The sequence below is a fragment of the Protopterus annectens genome, chromosome 2.part2 (genome assembly GCF_019279795.1).
Source record: "Protopterus annectens isolate FY-2018-M chromosome 2.part2, PAN1.0, whole genome shotgun sequence".
Lineage (NCBI taxonomy): Eukaryota > Metazoa > Chordata > Ceratodontiformes > Protopteridae > Protopterus > Protopterus annectens.
The window spans coordinates 1,115,490,611-1,115,509,293 of NC_056730.1; the positions used below are offsets into that span (position 1 = coordinate 1,115,490,611).

The 18,683-nt window shown below is 39.1% G+C and overlaps 1 protein-coding gene across 13 annotated transcripts in view; it reads left to right on the forward strand.

Moving 5' to 3' along the window:
- The window catches only part of PIP5K1B (phosphatidylinositol-4-phosphate 5-kinase type 1 beta), a 1,685,295-nt gene that overhangs the window by 1,125,142 nt on the left and 541,470 nt on the right, over positions 1-18,683 (forward strand). For all 13 annotated transcript variants that reach the window (XM_044064337.1, XM_044064336.1, XM_044064340.1 and 10 more), the window contains one exon: positions 7,495-7,625. In XM_044064337.1, the coding sequence (XP_043920272.1) occupies positions 7,495-7,625 (131 nt within the window). The remainder of the gene's footprint in view (positions 1-7,494; positions 7,626-18,683) is intronic.

Below are 18,683 nucleotides of genomic sequence, written 5' to 3' on the forward strand. Positions count from 1 at the left end.
GGGCTCCTCCATGAGATGTGCTACTGGGATTCTGGCCCAGGTCCTGCAGTCCCAACCTTTCCAGAAGGCCATCCTTTTAAATGTGACTAGGTAGGCCTCCAAGTCCTCAGCTCTGCTAAATAGCTTCTGTGGGGGTTTAGCTCTCAGTTACATCATGGGCTTGGTTACCAGCACCATCTGTTCAGTGTTTGTAGCCTGAAGGAACACCTTGGCTGTAGTCATGTTAAGGTCTTATGGACAGCGACACCTCAAGACGACCCTCTAGAGAGTCATTGCTTGGTTCAGATATTCACTGTGTTTGCTGATTTCAGGGAAAAAAAGCTCACCTGCAGTGCAGGTGGAATCAAAGAGGTAGCGCTGCTAGAATTCTCCACCAAATGTGTTCACTTAAGCAGTGAACATACTCAATTTCTCCAGAAGTGGTAACTTTTATTTACAGAACACAAAACAGGCTTTGCATTACCAGGAAAATAATCAGCTGGGGAATGGCAAAATAAAACTTACAGTAAAATTAAACTTCATTTCTTTTGCTGCAATGTTAGCAACAGCCTAGCACAGGTGCCTGTTGTCTTTAAAGCTGACAGTTTCTCTGAAACTTTCTAAATGAGTTTGAGAAACAAAAGTCTCTTACGCAACATCTTCCCTATAAGACCTACAAGTAAAAGTTCAGGGAAACTCAAATTACAATTTTTTAAGTCTGTCACCTCCTTTGGTGTAATCAAACAGTCTGTTACCAGAATCCCTCCAGTGTAATACAGTTGACCTCCAGGCTCTCCAGTACTAGGACTTCCACTAGCAAAACAGACCTCTTACTGGACTCTTGCCACAGAGCTGATTGTCTAGTCTTGAACAGTTGCAGGAACAAAAGCACAAGTGGTTCAGGCTCTTGTGGACTTTTCAGCAAATTCTACCATGTTTAACCTGACCTGGCCTTAATAGGAACAAGTTAACACTAATTTTCTCACCTGGAAACTCAGACATGCTGGTTTAAAGGGACCAGTCCCCATTATTGTGGTCCTCTATATTCTCTTGTACAGTGCATAATGCCCTTTTGCTATCCAAGTGCCCCCCATTTGCCCAGAGTAATGTCATTTTTCTGTATTTAGTCTTTGATGACCAGAAATAGTGTGAACTTCTACTATTTCTGCTCTGTTTGCCTTACCTGCTGGGCAGTCTCCTGCTGGAACCACCATGCTATGTTACAGAACTTTGAAAATGTCTGTAGTAAATATCCACCTACATTTTATGAGCTGTTGAAGTAAGTGCTCATTTGTACCATGTATGCTATCTATAGTACACCTCAATATGCAGTTCAAAAACCTGTCTGTGGATGTACTCTGCAGTACAAACCTACTTCCATATTGTAACCTCTCAGAAGTATTTGTATGACCTTCTTATGCTGCCACTAGTAAGTATCCTTGTGCATTTTCTACACCGAGTATCTACAAGCAGCTTAGTAAGTAGCTATATGCACTGTCTAGAGTAGGTTCTAACTTCTTTCCCATAGTTGATATATTGTTTGCTATAACTACTTGTACGTCATGTTGAGCAAAACCCGTAGAACACATAAGATCATGTAATGTCAAATGTTCTATTGCAGTATGAGATAAAGCCAAGGGGAAAATAAGAACGTTTTATAACTGCAATTCTCTTAGTCCCTGCTTTATCTATCATTGGCTCTAACTCCCCCGCTTTTGGGACCCTTGGTTTTAGGGTCTTTCCCTTCCCATTTTGTTTTTTTCTTCTTCCCTCATACTTTCAGGTACTTCAGCCCTCTCCTAGTTTTGTTTTTAATAGCGGTTTAATGAGTCACTTGTAGAAGCCTTTGTCAGCAGGTTCTTATGCAATACCTGCATACTGACTCCTTGGTGGGCTTGTTGCATTTTCTGGCACAAGCAATAGTTTTATTTTTCATCACCGGCAGCTCTCGGAGACCTGAGCTAACATGAGTTTAAGCTGTTAGCCCCACTCCCTCACATCTGGAATAAGGTGATATCTGCCTGCAATCTTTGTGGGTGGCATTTTTAAAACATACGACCCTAGTCAAGTTCAACACAGCTCTATTCCAGTTCCCTCGTGGCACGTCCCCCAGGCTAGAGTGCTCCCATCGTAAGTAAGATTGTATCTGCTATTTCATTTGTTGCACAGATTCTGGAATATGATATTGAGTTTTCAGATGTTTATACCTGTTAACTGTGATTTCCTGCTCTGTTTTAAACACTGTTAAGTTTGGTTATTGACACTACAATTGTTGCTGCATTTAGAGTTTCACATATATAAAGTCTTGTAAATATGTAACTGACCTGGCCATTTAACAGTTCAAAAGCAATGCATGTTTGTATGTCTAGGTAGACTGCATGCACCTTATTTGCCTGTAAGACCATAAGTATTAGGGATACATGCTTGTGCTGCATTTCAACACACCAGCTAAAGCAGCTTGTTGCTCATTATGCTACATCTTGTTTAAATTAGCCTCCTCAGTTGGCACAAAGTGTAGGTTGTAGTAAAAAAGAGCTTTTATGCTTTGTACAAGAGTTGTGAACTGAAATTGACTATTTTTGATGTTTTTGAATGCTAACTGCCATTTCAGATAACTATTTCTACTAGGCTATGTTTTATATATATTTTCCTGCCCACTGTCCATACTATCACACACCCAACCCTTTACCCCTCTGTTAACTAGTATTACATCTTGACCCCTCTATCTTGTGCCTCGTTCCTTTCCAAGAGCTTATAACCTTATAGTAACTGTTGTGTTTGAACATTGTCACAGTTGCCATGTTCTGGTACAATTTACAGCTATATTTATCAAGTAAGGTAGGGTAGTTTTGCCAGATATTAATTTCACCCCAGTGGCGTTTTAAGCAGCTAATACTATGTTTTTATCTCCCTAGACATTTCGCTAAACCTTTCTGCTATCTACCCTGCTCTTTTACACTTCATTTGGGTTTGTTGCAAGACTGATGTCACTCTCTATTGAATAGAAATAACAGAAATCCCTTCTTCTCTAAATTGTAACTAAATACGTGTCCAATTTAAAAGTTGGCCTAAACCACCACGGTTAATTTTCATGACCACTTTATTTTTCTGTGAGGAAGCATGCTACCTTGAATGGCAGTCACCGATATCCCCTATGTATTAAGGCCCACTAACTGCTGTCTGTCCCTACCCCTGTCTCTGAGTCCCTGCTTTATCTATCATTGGCTCTAACTCCCCTGCTTTTGGGACCCTTGGTTTTAGGGTCTTTCCCTGCCCATTTTGTTTTTTTCTTCTTCCCTCCTACTTTTAGGTACTTCAGCCCTCTCCTAATTTTGTTTCTAATAGTGGTTTAATGAGTCACTTGCAGAAGCCCTTTGTCAGCAGGTTCTTATAGAATACCTGCATACTGACTCCTTGGTAGGCTTGTTGCATTTTCTGGCACAAGTGATAGTTTCATTTTTTATCACCAGCAGCTCTCGGAGACCCACGCTAACCTGTTCTATTTGCCCTTGCTACGCTCGGGCTCACTCCACTCCCCTACCCTACCCCCATTCCCACACACACCCATTTTCATTACATTTATACCTAACCTAACCACACCCCCTACACTCCACATCCTATCCTCACCCTCCTTCCCAGAATCCTCACTAGCCTCACCTACCCACTCCACCCCTCTCATCTCACATCTCTATACACATCCCCCCACCCACAAGCCATGTACTTCCTCTTCTCCATTCTTACTAAAACTCTACTTCTCCACTTTCTTTACCTAACCTACACTTCCACCTCCTCCATTCATACCAACACAATTATATACACTCACCAACCATGGCCGGCCTTAGGCATAGGCCAGCTAGGCAGCCGCCTAGGGTGCCACTGTAGCAGGGGCACTTTTCCAGTATTTATTTGGTGTAGGTAGACCAGGTTGAGGGCACCTGGGTGGTGTAGGGGGCGCTGTGGAGCCCTTTTGCCTAGGCCATCAGCTGACCTAAGGCTGCTGCTGTCACTAACACTTCCACTGTCTACACTCCACTCACAATCTAATGCGTATAGTAACATTAGCCCACAACTCTTCAATCACACAGCCACTCTCCTCTCACCTCTCAAACTCTTGCACACCCATGAACCTAGTTTCCCACCCACTAAATGCCACAAACTAACAATCAAACTTAGACTTCTCCTACTACACTCCATTGCACAAATAAAACTACAGGCTGACATCCATCTTAACCCAGGTCCCAATAACATCAACTCTCCATGTCTACTATCTTCCCCATCCCCTAGACCTACAACCTATACCCAATCCAGCACACATGCTCATCCCTACCCCCCTTTCGCAAAACCCTAACTCTGACCTTCTAGTTATAAATCTCAACCTCTGTAGCATCATAAATAAAATCAGTGAATTCCACGCTGCCCTAGCTACCTACTCACCAGATATAGCTGTAATAACAGAAACCTGGCTAAAGCCCAATATTAAAGACAGGGAGATTATTACTGCTGGTTATAACATTATAAGACAAGACAGAGTTAACAAACATGGAGGTGGTGTTGCTGTTATGTTTAAAGACACCCTCAAAGTTGTACAATTACCCTGCACCCTCCCGCCAATCTACCCAACCCTGAAATACTGGCTACCTGCCTTGAAATCAACCAAAACAAATCCATAATTATCATAGCCACCTATCTTCCACCTGGCAATAACCTTCCCAGCATTGAAAATCTACTTCAATGGGCTGCTGCCAAATTCACCCAAGAAACTATTATGCTTGGTGACCTTAGTCTGGATTGGCAAACCTGCACATCAAATATCCCATCCACTTTTATAAATCTTTTCACCTTCACACAAACAATAACCTGCTCAACCCAGACAGACAAACACATCAACAAGCAGTCAACATTAGACTGGATCCTAACTAACAAACCTAACCTAAGTTACCTAGCCGATTGCCTACCTGACTCCCTCAGTGATCACTCTCCAACCTTTCAATACAAAAGCATGTACATACACAAAGCAACATCATATATAAATATGTCATTACAAAGAAAAACTTCTCCCCCATTAACTTTAACCTCCTACTCCAACAAAGTGACTGGACACCACTTAAACACCTACAGCTAGATGCTGCTGTCCAGTACTTTAACAAAACCTTTGTACAATCCTCAATACCCTTGCCCCTACTAGAAAAGTGTGTACTAAATCTAAGCCACTCCCGTGGCTATCCAAAGACACTAAACTAGTAATGAAGCATAGAGATAAAGCCTGGTCAGCATACCATACTTCCAAAGACAGAACTGACTTCTTAACTTATCAGCAACTAAGAAACCCTAACAAAGAAACAAATCAGAAAAGACAAGCAAGCATACTTCTTTTCCTGTCAACAGAGACACCTAAACAACACCCAGAAATTCTGGCAATCCATCAACCAGCTCATTAACCCTGGTCATACCTCGACCCCACTCCCAGTCACCACAAACAACTCAGACCCCATCTCAACACAATTCAACACCCACTTCATCAACGCCATCACATCCCTACTGGACAACGAACCCTTCACACCACTCTCTGTCCTCACCCCTGCCCCAAATGTACACAACCCCTTCTACTTCTCACCCGTCCAAACTAATTATATAAAGACCATCTTATCTAAACTTAAACCAGGCTGCATAGCTGCTGACAAACTCCCAAATGAATTCCTAACACTTGCTGCCCCATCTGTTGCTTACCCTGTTTCAGTCTTGATTAATCACTCTGTTAAAGAACAATATGTTCCACTCCTTTGGAAAACATCTCATATCATACCCCTCCACAAAGGCGGTCCCTCCAAAGAACTAACTATCACCCCATAGCCAGTTTCCCCCCTTACAAAATTCCTAGAAAAATGTATCCACAAACAACTCATTAACTACTTCCTAAACAATAACCTCCTTTCCAGTACTCAGCATGGCTTTAGACCCAAACATAGCACCAGCACCGCCCTCCTAACTTTCACTAACAACATCCACCACCTCATGAATGAAGGCCAGCTTGTTTCTTTCATCTTTCTCGATATGTCCAAAGCCTTTGACACTGTATCCCACTAGCTACTACTTAATAAACTGTCCTCCTATGGCCTCAGTCCTTCAACCCTAACCTGGTACCATAGCTATCTTTCCAATCGACAACAGGCCACAAAATGAGAAAACTCTCTTTCCCCCTACTCCCCGTCTCTGTGAGCATACACCAGGGTTTATACTCAGTCCTTTTCTCTATATCATATTCGCAAACAATCTTAGTTCTGCAACTCAACTAGCTTCTATAGTGCAGTATGCCGATGATGCTACCCTTATCTGCACTGCCTCCTCACCCTACGAACTCCAACTAAAAATGCAATCATCTTTTCAGGACATTGAAACATACCTCTCACAGCACCAGCTCGTTTTAAATTCCAACAAAACCAAAGTCTTAGTTTTACTAACAGAAAACCCAAATCTTCCCTACCTCCTCTCTCAATCACTGCCACAAATGGAACCAAGATAATCCCCACTAACCACCACACTAAGCTTTTGGACATTACCATAGATCATAACCTCAAATTTGATATACATATCGCACAAACTATGAAAAAGGTCCACATCAAACTAGGCACCCTATACAGGGCCAAACCATTCCTAACTCCCAATGTCAAGTTAGCCACTGCTCGCACACACCTGCTATCCACCCTCCTGTTTGGATTGCTTATATTCACAAACCTTTGAAAATCAGACCGCAACAACCTTGAAGGGTGCTACAGTAAGATTGCTAAATATGCCACTAATCACCCACACAGATCCCACCACTGTGCAGCTCTCTCACAGCTAAACTGGCTAGAACTACCCAATCTGTTATAATATAATCAGCTAACCTTAACCCACAAAATAATTCATCACCCCAATGACTGCCCAGCAATCTCCTATTTAGTCCAACCCAGTAACAAACATAGAACTCTCAGATCCTCTAACAAACTTTTACTCAAGGTTTCCAACTCCCACAACGGTCATGGCGACTCCCTCTATTCACACACAATAGCCAACCTCTGGAACACTCTTCCAGTGTCAGTAGCAAAAACCCCCAACCACAACCAGTTCAAATCACTCCTAAAGGAACACCTGACTAACCACTGACTGTGCTCCTGCCACTCACCTGGATAATTATTTACCCACATCTATTACAGTTCTCAGCAAATCTCCTATTCTTCTGATATCAATTTGTCTGAGTATAGAAATTATTCCAGTACTTGTATTGTCCTATTCCTTGTTTCTGTAGTAGTTCCTCTATTACTCTTTAGATTGAACTCTACTATTAAGATTGCATGTTCTTCCATTTGACTCTACTATTGCATGGATTGTATTCTTTCAAATATTGTTGCTTTTGTAATACTGTGAAGCTTTTCTCCCTGGGTCTCCACTGACAATGGGCCCCTGGTCCAGTCGGACACTACCGGTAAACAAATGTAATAAATAAAAATAAATATAATTTCATTTTCTTGTTTTCAGACAACGTCTTCGGCGATAAAGGGAACCATCCAGCTGGGAATAGGTTACACAGTAGGAAATCTCACATCAAAACCAGACAGAGATGTACTTATGCAAGATTTCTATGTAGTGGAAAGTGTATTTTTACCAAGGTACAGTAACAAGTTCTGTATTTTGTAGCATTCATGATTTAGAATTTGTATTTTTACTAATGTGTTGTGAAGGTTGACATTTTATGGTTAACGTGAATCACGCATAAATTTTTTATGCATTTTTTTCTTATATTAATTACCTTAAAACAAATGCATCCGTAAGCATAACTAGGCCTAAAAAGTCCTTTCTATGAGCCTTTTACTATGTATCTGTGTATGAGTGTGTGTGTGTATGTGTGTGTGTGTGTGTGTGTGTGTGTGTGTGTGTGTGTGTGTGTGTGTGTGTATGTGTGTATATGAGTGTGTGTGTGTGTGTGTGTGTGTGTGTGTGTGTGTGTGTGTGTGTGTGTGTGTGTGTGTGTGTGTGTGTGTGTGTGAGTGTGTGTGTGTGTGCGTGTGTGCGTGTGTGTGCGTGTGTGTGTGTGTGTGTGTGTGTGTGTGTGTGTGTGTGTGTGTGTGTGTGTGTGTAATCTGTTTTGGCTAAACTGATGTCATTCTTTTCTGTCTACTTAGGGATCTATTGATTACAACCTTTATATCCCCTGTAAGATCTCACGTGTTTATTCTGATGTTCCTATCATGCCACATCATAAACTTTGGTAGATTAACACTGCTGCAGTGAGAGACATGCATAAAGACAGCAACATGTATGGAAGCCATGATTTTATAGGTACATAATACAACAAATAAGAGAAAAGAAATGTGAAGCAAAGTAAAATAAAAGGGGTGTAGGTTCAGAAAAAGAAGGTAGAAAGGCAAGACTGCTTAATGAATATTTATCAACCCCATTAAACAGAAATGCCCAGTGAAGCAGTAGTGTACCCTGTTCTTTCACTGAAAAGAGGGCCCTGAAAGAAATCCAAAATCTAAAAATGGCAAGATAACATGGTCTACTGATATTCAGCACATAATTCTTCAGAGAAAAAGCTAAGACTGTTCTCTGTTGCATACCACTTTCTCAGAGGCAATCTGTGTCTAACATACAGAGCCATGTCCAACCCAGAATTGTTGAACATGCTCCATCTTAACAAAACCAAATCTACTCGAGCTACATGCTCTAGGGATATAAACCTCAACACAACAATGAATAGAACATGCTGGAGGGATAGATTCCCTTTGCAGAGACTTCCCTTACTATGGAACAGGGTCCCGATCTACATAAGACAGAGCCCCTCACTATCACTCTTCAAGAGGAACCTTGATGAGTGGATGGGTAACAGAAAGTTCACACCGGGGATCACACCAACAGCACTACTAGATAGGGGCCAAGGGTACTAGCTGCTAGTACAAGGGTCTAAAGAACTACTAAAGGGGTGGTGAATACCGCACAACGTGGCTGGGCTAATATATGCCTTCGGGCAGATAGCTCAGTACCAACCTATGAACCTAAGAACCTATGAGAATTGTGCAGAGAAAAGTTAATATCTCTAACTTTTCTGATAAAACGTGATGGAGATAGGGTTTCTGAAGAGTAGACAAGGAAGTATATGCTTCCTTTTCAAAAGGTGTAAATAATACAGTATATCAATATTACTTGTCTGTTACTTTGGCATTAGTTTTAGGGAAAGTCATGGAATCCCATCTGAATTAAAGAATTTTAGGTCTAAAAGTCGGGAACACAAGACCCAAGGCAGTACGGCTTTACAATTGAAAAGCCACCCTAGAAAAATATAGTAATATCAGATGCTGGAGAAACCAGTTTAGCTCACTAGAAAGTGGCCACTGGATATGACCTGGTTAAGTTACAGGAAGCTGTTTGACATGGTCATACACAAAAAATTAGTGAGAAAATTACATAGCCTTGGAGGGAATCAGTTGTGCTGGAATGACAAACATTAAAAAGGCAAAAAGACATAATGAATCCATTTAGATCTGACTTTTATGACATTCCTTCAAAAGAAAATTAATTTTCTGAAAAAAAATCAGCTCATACTGTATCCTTGTTGCAATTACTAACACATACCAACTCTGAAAGCAAATTAGTACATAAATCTAAGGAAACAACAGCATCCCATATCAGCCATGGCTGCATAAATTACAGCCATTTCTCTGCTCATGCCTGATGGGCAACTCTTCTGACATGCCACTCATGCCCCTAACAGCATACACTGGTGCAGTCAACCCCTACAGTGAGCACAACCAAAGGTACTGGTAATTTAATTGCCACTGGGGTACTACAGGGGTTAATACTGGCAATTTTCAGAGTCAGTTTAAGAGCCTTTGCAGAGTGTCTGGATGAAACAGTTTATTTTTTCAATGATGAGACAAAGTTACACAATTGGGAAGATGTAAGTGAAGCAATAGAAAGGATGAAAGCGACTTTGTAAAATTAATCGAATTATCAGTAACATAGTAGTTTAGATTCATTGCAAAAAGCACAGTGTAACCTACATGGGAAGGTACAGATATGGAAGAAAAACAGTAGCAACAAGTAAAATGCAAAGTGTCTCAGAAAAAAACAGTAAGTTTAAACAAAATCAGATATCTTTATAGAAAAACTCTAAAAAAAAAAAAAAAACAACGCGATTACTAGCTATAACAAAATCCAGCAGTTGTAGAAAAATTCTCAAAAGTACCATCAATAACTATAAAAATAAACAGTAGTTGTAGAAAAACTCTCAAAAAAAAACACTTTTTCACCAAGCTATCTGGATTTTTTATAGTTAGTTCATTTTTTTTCCACAAGTGCTGATTTCACCATGGCATTGGGATATTTTATGTCCTGGGATACATATCTGGACATATCAGATTACCTAAACTTTAGCATTTTGATTTGAGAAGATACCAACAATAGTTGTGGAATGTGTATAAATACACGAACAGGAAGAGGTGTCAACGTTAATAAGCAGAAAGTTGTTCTGCCATTTTAGAGACAACTGGTGAGATCCCTTATAGATTATTGTGAGTGGTTCTGGTTTATACCACCATGTTGAGAATGCACCCGATTTACTCAGACATGGCAGGATAAAGGCAGGTGAGGGGCAGCATAAAAATTGTGTGTGGTCTTTTCTGAAACCACATAAACAAACAAGCAGAAGAAAATGGAAAAATCTTAGTACCTACACGCTTGGAAAAAATGATTCAAGAAATGACTAAACAAATGGCATAGACCTCAGAGCTTTATCTTCATTGAAGATTGAGGATTCAAATGGAGGAATGCAGGCTTTTATTAGCATGATAGTGTCTATCTGTCTAGGAGAGGAACTAGGATCCTAAGTGTATAGCTTCCAAGTCTCCAGCTTTGTAATTGAATTCCCAATGACCCACCACCACCATCACTAACAACATCTCTGCAATTCAGAGCTCTTAAACAATTTTATTTTATGTTTTGCACACACTGGTCCAGTGCCATGGTTAATGACTTTAATGCTTAAAGACATATTAAAGATTTAATTTGTGCACTAAACCCACTGCTTCTCCCCCCTCTTGACTGTTGTGCGTGAGATGTAGTTCAGATGTTTCAGTAAAAGTTGTGGAATCTGACACATCTATACTATATCTCCCATTGTAAGTCATGTGAAACGGCATGCAAGTACTGTTAAATTAAGTAGTATGGAAGATGTTTGATGTACACAGGCTACTTCCTATGTAAAAAAAATGTTGAAAATGAAAAACTTGCTTTTAGATCAGGTCCAGTTCTTTTCTTTTGCATAAGTTTTTTTTAGTTTATTTGACAGCAAATATTATCTACATTGTTTTATTTGGGTATTAAAAAAGTAAGAAGTTATGTACTAACTATAGGCTACAGTTGGTTATCTGCTCTGAGAGAATTTTTGAACTGAATAGTGACTGCAGGAATGGTTTAACTCAACTAAACTGTAGGTGGTATATTAGTCCAGAAGGTAATTTATAGTGAACAAAAGATTATAAAGCCACAGTTTGAGTTGCAACATATGGGTGTTGGCATAACTGCATAGACTTGAAATGGATTTTTTTAGATGTAGACAGGCTAGAAATAAACTTTAGAAAGTCAGGAATTTGAGCTGATTAAAATCAGTGTTGATGAAGATGAACCAGGAAAGGATGGATTTTATAAGTGAAGAATAGCTGAAAGTATTCAACACTAAGATGGATGTAAAGCCATTAATGGCGTATGAAAAATATGAGTAAATATACTTTGCAGTTTAGAGACTACAAAGCCTGGATGGTCATATAATAGACCATGAGAAACTATAGTTGGCAAAATGATAACACATAATGGTGTTAATTGCCTAATACATTATGCATTGCCTGCACTAAGCAGGCAGCTGTGATTCTGTTTGGCTATGGCTAAAACATGGAGACATAAACTTGAACAAACACACAACAAAATAGCTAGATTTGCTTGCAACCTACTGGACAAAAGCCACCACTGCCTTGCTCTTAAACAACTTACTTGGCTTGAATTTCCCCCAAATTCTGCTCCTATCCCAGCCTCAAATCACTCACTCCTTACTAAATAAACCCTCAGCCTATTCCTCCCTCTCCATTCTAGTATGCCTTTATACTCCTACCTGTACCCTTCGTAGCTCTGATCAAGTCCTTCTACTAAGGAATGCAGAGGAGTACACAAAGTACGCTCCTCTTCAAGCATTCAGTTTTTGCATTCCTGATTTAGCATGTCTAGTTATTCATAATGTAGGACTTTTTTTTTTTCATTTTCAGATATTGCTTAGGTCTTCCCAGCTTCTGCTACCTTTTTTGCCATGATTTCAGTAGTCTGTCAGATTGGTGCTCATATCTGTGCCTTGCTTTGTTGTTTTCCACAACAGATTTTTTAAATAAGGTTTATTTTATTGTTGTCTGTTTTCTTTTGCAGAGTTCTACAGGGGACACTGCATTTCTTTTTGCTGCTATACACTCCGTTTTATTTAGAAATGTTCCTTTGTCTGGTTCCTGCTGCAGCATTCTGAGTTATGCGGCTGGACAGAGGTGCGTTCTTTCGCAGAAGTGAAGATTGCTTTATTGTGGAATTTAGTTTTCCTTAATATTTGTTCTGTCTCCTTTCTGATTTGTATTTTCTTCAGGGATTGTGATTGAGCTAAAATGCACATAGTCCTGTAAGATTTTTGTAATTTTTAAAGCTGCAGCTGGAAGATTTATTTGTCTTCTTTCCTTCCTTTTGTTAGCTGTCACATGACTAGTTTTGGAATTGTTATATATGGTGTCCAGGAACAATTTATCTAAATTTTTAATTAAGTGAATTCTTATTTTGCTTATTATATCTTCTGCTCTTTGGGCTGCAGATGATTATAACGGTTTCTTGAAGTGTGCAGTTATTGCACTGTAGGTCCAAGTTTGTTTTAGTTTTATTCATGTCCTGTATAGAAGTATAACAGCTTGCAGTTTTTTCTGTTTGTTTTTATGTTTAGATCAGATTTTTTTCCAAGATGTTATTCCTTCCCTTTGTTTCAGAAAATGTGGGTTCTAGTAAGATTGCAAGCTATGTTTTCAGTGACACCCAGTGACTGCTGTTATGTATCAGCTTTCTAGCCCTACCACAGATTGTAATTGTAAAGCAGGTACTCTTATGCAGTGTGGTTTGTGTAACTCTGGTTTGTTTGCTTCTTTACTCACTCTGCCTGGCTGTTGTTGCTGCTAAATTGTTAACTCCCATTGGTTCATTAGTATGCCAAATAGGGTAAGAGCTGAGTGATAGCTGTGGAACATATTTTTAGTGAAAAAATAAGAGAGCAATAATGCCTAATGGTGGATGTTATCACTGGAAATAATGAACTGTCCAGGGCTGTTCTGAGGCCTGACTTCACAGGCAGAGGGCCTCACCACCCCTGGAAAATCTGTTATTTTCCTGATAATGCCCACCATAGAGGCATTATGGCACTTACCTTATGGCTATTTGTTAAATTGTTTTGATTTTTTAATAGTATATACATTTTTTATATTTTTATTATTAAAGTTGCTGTAGCATGTGTAGTTGTTGGAGGAATTATTTTACATCTAAAATATAAATTATGTAAGTATCTAATTCCCACAGACACACACATAGGTGCAGAAGGAAAGAAAGAAAGATAGACAGATAGACAGACTCAAATGCATTTAAACAGAAATACACACACACACGTGTGTGTGTGTGTGTGTGTGTGTGTGTGTGTGTGTGTGTGTGTGTGTGTGTGTGTGTGTATGTGTGTGTGTTTATTTTGGCATTTGTTTTTAGGGAGTGTCTATCATGTACATTTGGAAGTTCAGTAGTACATATATTATTGACAATACAGAGCCATCTTCCAGTTTTATGTTATGGTTTTCTTGTATCCCAAGTGATAATTTACAACAATAGTTTTACAATAATTTAAGAGATAGTTATGCATGTTTTTATCAAACGCCAGTTGTGGAATGGCGCAATGGTTTGTATTCCATGGCCATTACATACTGTATATGGATTGTATCCTTTAACGGTTTGTATTCCATGGCCATTACATACTGTATATGGGTTGTGTCCTTTAACGGTTTGTATTCCATGGCCATTACATACTGTATATGGGTTGTGTCCTTTAACGGTTTGTATTCCATGGCCATTATATACTGTATATGGATTGTATCCTTTAACGGTCTGTATTCCATGGCCATTACATACTGTATTTGGATTGTATCCTTTAACGGTTTGTATTCCATGGCCATTACATACTGTATATGGGTTGTGTCCTTTAAATGTTTGTAGTCCATGGCCATTACATACTGTATATGAGTTGTGTCCTTTAACGGTTTGTAGTCCATGGCCATTACATACTGTATATGAGTTGTGTCCTTTAACGGTTTGTAGTCCATGGCCATTACATACTGTATATGGGTTGTGTCCTTTAACGGTTTGTATTCCATGGCCATTACATACTGTATTTGGATTGTATCCTTTAACTGTTTGTATTCCATGGCCATTACATACTGTATTTGGATTGTATCCTTTAACTGTTTGTATTCCATGGCCATTACATACTGTATATGAGTTGTGTCCTTTTCCCCATACATGCAGCAATCTCAGCCTTAACTGTAATGAGTAGGGAGTGCAGTGAGCTCTTGCTTGGGGATGTATGGAGGACTCTGCCCCATGTAAAAATGCATTTGAGTTGATGTTTTTCAGTTAACGCATTTTGATTTATGTTTCACAAACTGAAGTTATTGAAAATTCAGATAACGTTCTGTATTTTTGTCTGTTTGGTTTTGCACAATCACCCTGAGAAACTGAATGGAATTGGAACATTTAGTAGAACAAGATTCGGTGAAAAGAGGAAATGAATGCACCCATTTATACCGAGCATGGTCTGATTTGCTTTGAGAAAGAAGAAAGATGTGGTTAGTCATAACAGATACGACTTCAGCTGTCAGCCATCTCTAGTAATTACTATAAGTAATTATAAAGAATGTTTACGGGGATATAAAAGGTTTTATGAATAGTTTCCATGATAAACAATGCCAAGAAGGTAACAATGCTGTACCATTAAGAGTTTTCAGGATAATAGTTTTTATGGATTGCTTACAGTGTATGGTGTGTCTTAGCAGCTGTGTTCTACATATTATTAATGGCTACAGGGCTGCTAAATGTTTAAATCTGTAAATATGGCCCTGGGTGTGTTGGATATGTAACTAAGTAGGGAATGTGTGCAACTATATTGGATTAAGAGAAGAATGATGTATTGTGGTTGTCTAGTATTGATATGTTTTTGGTAACTATACGAAGCAGATGTAGGAATATCACAGCTGGGAATAGGGATAAAAAGACGAAAACAATGTTTTTTTCCCTGTAACTGGCAACAGATCCTTTACTCTTCTTGTTTTCAGATAAGAAGTGACTTACTTATATAATGAGGTATAAGTTAGGTTAATGTATCTGGATAAGCTAGCAACTGTTCTGGGTAGGGAATTGCATTTAAGAGCTGACAAACAAAGCCTCCTTCATCTTCTGGTCTAACCTGATGTGGTAATTCTTTCTTTTCTTATAGGAGAACCAAGGGAAGTTCAGGCTTCTTTAGTCCAATGTATTAGTTAACTCTGCAGTTGAGATAAATACTAAGATTTGAAGAAAATATAAATTTGGGGTAAAGGTAACATTTTTATTTCCACTGCTTACTACTGTGATGATACAAAATGGTGTGAGAGTAGTGATAGGAGCTGCTCCAAGAAAAAGGTACTTTGATGATAGAGTAAGGAGGCAGACTTGTGTCAGGGATGTGCCTTGATACCTAATATTTGGGGTGTCCAAGTTACAGAGAAACAAAGTAAGAATAATCATAGATAGGAATTACATTAAGGCATATGAATTAATGTGTTGTAAGGAGGATAGTTTTAGAAAAAGATAGAAAGTACAAACATTGTCCATGATGATAGGAAGTATATGTTTTTAAATCAGTAAGGGGTATTTATAAAATTTATAATATAATTATGTTTATGTAATATAGGTCTGCCTTGTCTAATCTGTTCTGCTGTCATCTTTGGGGTCAGAGCGAAGAGAAAGAGTTCCAGTGTTAGATGTATGGGATATATATTTTTTTTAATATATTGGACAGAACCAAGTTAAAATACTAAAATAAATGTAATGTAATAATCTGGAATAATTATAAGCATGCAGTACTAAGGATAAGTACAATATGCACTTGGGATATTGGTGCCCTGGGCATGAGTTGTGAGAGAAACTACCCTCTTTGTAGTTTTGCTGAAGCTGTCTATCACATATAAAGGTATGCTGGTCCAGTGTGGTGTGGTTAAAAAGATGAGTTTTAGCCTGTTAACTGAAGCTCATAATGTTGCATGCGTAATTGCCTTTCTGACAGTGTGTGTGTGTGTGTGTGTGTGTGTGTGTGTGTGTGTGTGTGTGTGTGTGTGTGTGTGTGTGTGTGTGTGTGTGTGTGTGTGTGTGCGTGCATGTGTGTGTGCGTGTGCATGTGTGTGTGTGTGTGTGTGTGTGTGTGTGTGTGTGTGTGTGTGTGTGTATGTGATTGTTGTGCGCATGCGCGTGTGTATGTGTGCATGTTTGTAATATCAAATGCTTTTCTGCCAGCAGGAGTGATTGAATAATGAAGTGACTATCTAAGAGGGCAGCATCTTTAAAAAGACAAAGGACATTTTGAAGATCAAGGGCTGGCTCAGAATTAATGAAAAGAAAAATAACTTTCAATAAGGAGTTAGACTGTGGATGTACTGAATAGCTTTGCCAAGAAGTTGTGAAGTCAAAAACAATGTAATGGCTGATCAATGGACAGGACAGGCATTTAGCAATGGTAGTAAGAGATAAGAAGAAGAAAAAGGCAGCATATTTCTTTATTGTAGTCTGTAGCTTTTATGGGCAAGGTGAGGCCCAATGGTCATTATTTTATAGGAACATTAAAAGAGAAACTTCGGTAACTTATTTCATTGTCCAGGACTGAATTTACGTATATAATACAACTCCATGCTCTTATATTGTTAGTAAATGGGCTTACAGAAATATGGGATGTCAAGAATCTCAATGGCAACACTCAGATCTGCACTGAGTTATAGCACAATGGCACCAAATATACAGAACCAACTGATATTGCCAACATCCTGACAGATAGGTTCAGTGCTAACTTTACCCCCCTCTCACCCCCTAAAGGGCCCTTCTCTATACTGGAAGAATACCAATTTCCTGTAATCATGGCTGTACAGGTAAAAACCACACTCTCCAAAGCCAAGAACACAGCATCCATGGGACCTGACAACATCCCAGGTTGCGTTCTACACAAACTACAGAACGAACTGGCACCCCACCTAAGTACCATGTTCAATCATAGCCTCACCTCAGGCTTTGTGCCCACTGAATGGCGCACAGCAACGGTTATCCCACTCCACAAAGGGGGAGCCACCACGGACCCCGGGAACTACCATCCCATTAGCCTGACGAACTGATTTTGATTATTCTTTTCTTTAATATTTTTTTGGATCGTTCAATGAATATGCCATTGATGATTTGCTAAAGCACAACTATCTTGTACAGTGTAATAAAGGCTGTGTATATATATATAAAGGTAACACCCGATAACACTGGTGATCTGTGCTCCTCATGTCAAAAGTTAGATGATTTGCTTACCATTATTGGTAGTAAGTCTAGCCTTACTGATGGTGATTGCAGTTGTGCAATTGGCACAGCTTGGAGAACTGTTGTTAAATGTATTAATGGCTAGACTGATGAGATAAATAATGTTAAGCAAAGAGCAAATAGAACACATTTAGGAAAGGATGTGTCTGTTGTCTGTAAAGATCACTGAATCCCTATGAAACAAGATGATGACCCTGACAACTCTGGAATTCTGGATACAAGTATTCAGCAATCTAAGTATTCAGAATGTTTAGAAGGAAATACAAAAAAAGACGTTCACGGCAAATAGCAAGGAAGAAAAAGAAACTGATAAATGTCTGTAAAGTAACGAGAATGCATACTAAAAAGACACTGATTTGTTATGTAGCACGCAGATTACAGGGAATGATAACATTTTTCTACCAGAAAACCTTCAGTCTACGGAAGAAGGCAGCATTCTTCCAAAAGAGCAGCTAGGAAAAAGAGGCAAGGGACAGGAGAAAGGGAAGAAATCAAAAGTGAGCGTGGAAAGATTAAGTAACATTACTATAAGAAAAGAGAGGGGAAAGACATACACTGACAACATGGCTCAAGCTGTGGAGCTACAAAACCAGCTGAATGAGAATTGTATGCATGCAAATGTAATACACAAAGAAGACAGCGGGACTAATAAGACTAATGGTGATGAAGGTCATTCCTCTGTAACAAATAATAGAGCAGATATTACTGAATTAGAAGTTGAAGATTCTTCGGATCTTGTAAAAAACATATTTTTGTAATTGGAGATTCAATTATCAGAGGAACTGGTACTTACATTTCAGAGAAGATAATGAACATCAAATAATGTTATGCTTGTCAGGAGCAAAAACAGAGGATGTGAGGCAGGCCTTAGAATGCCTTAATGTAAGGAAGTACAAGTGATCTCATTCACAAGGACTCTCTGACTGCTAGTAGGGAACTTACAATCTTCTTAGATGGTATAGTTTGTACTGGTGTTAGGACATATTTTTCGCAAATCACATATAGAAAGGAGAGTC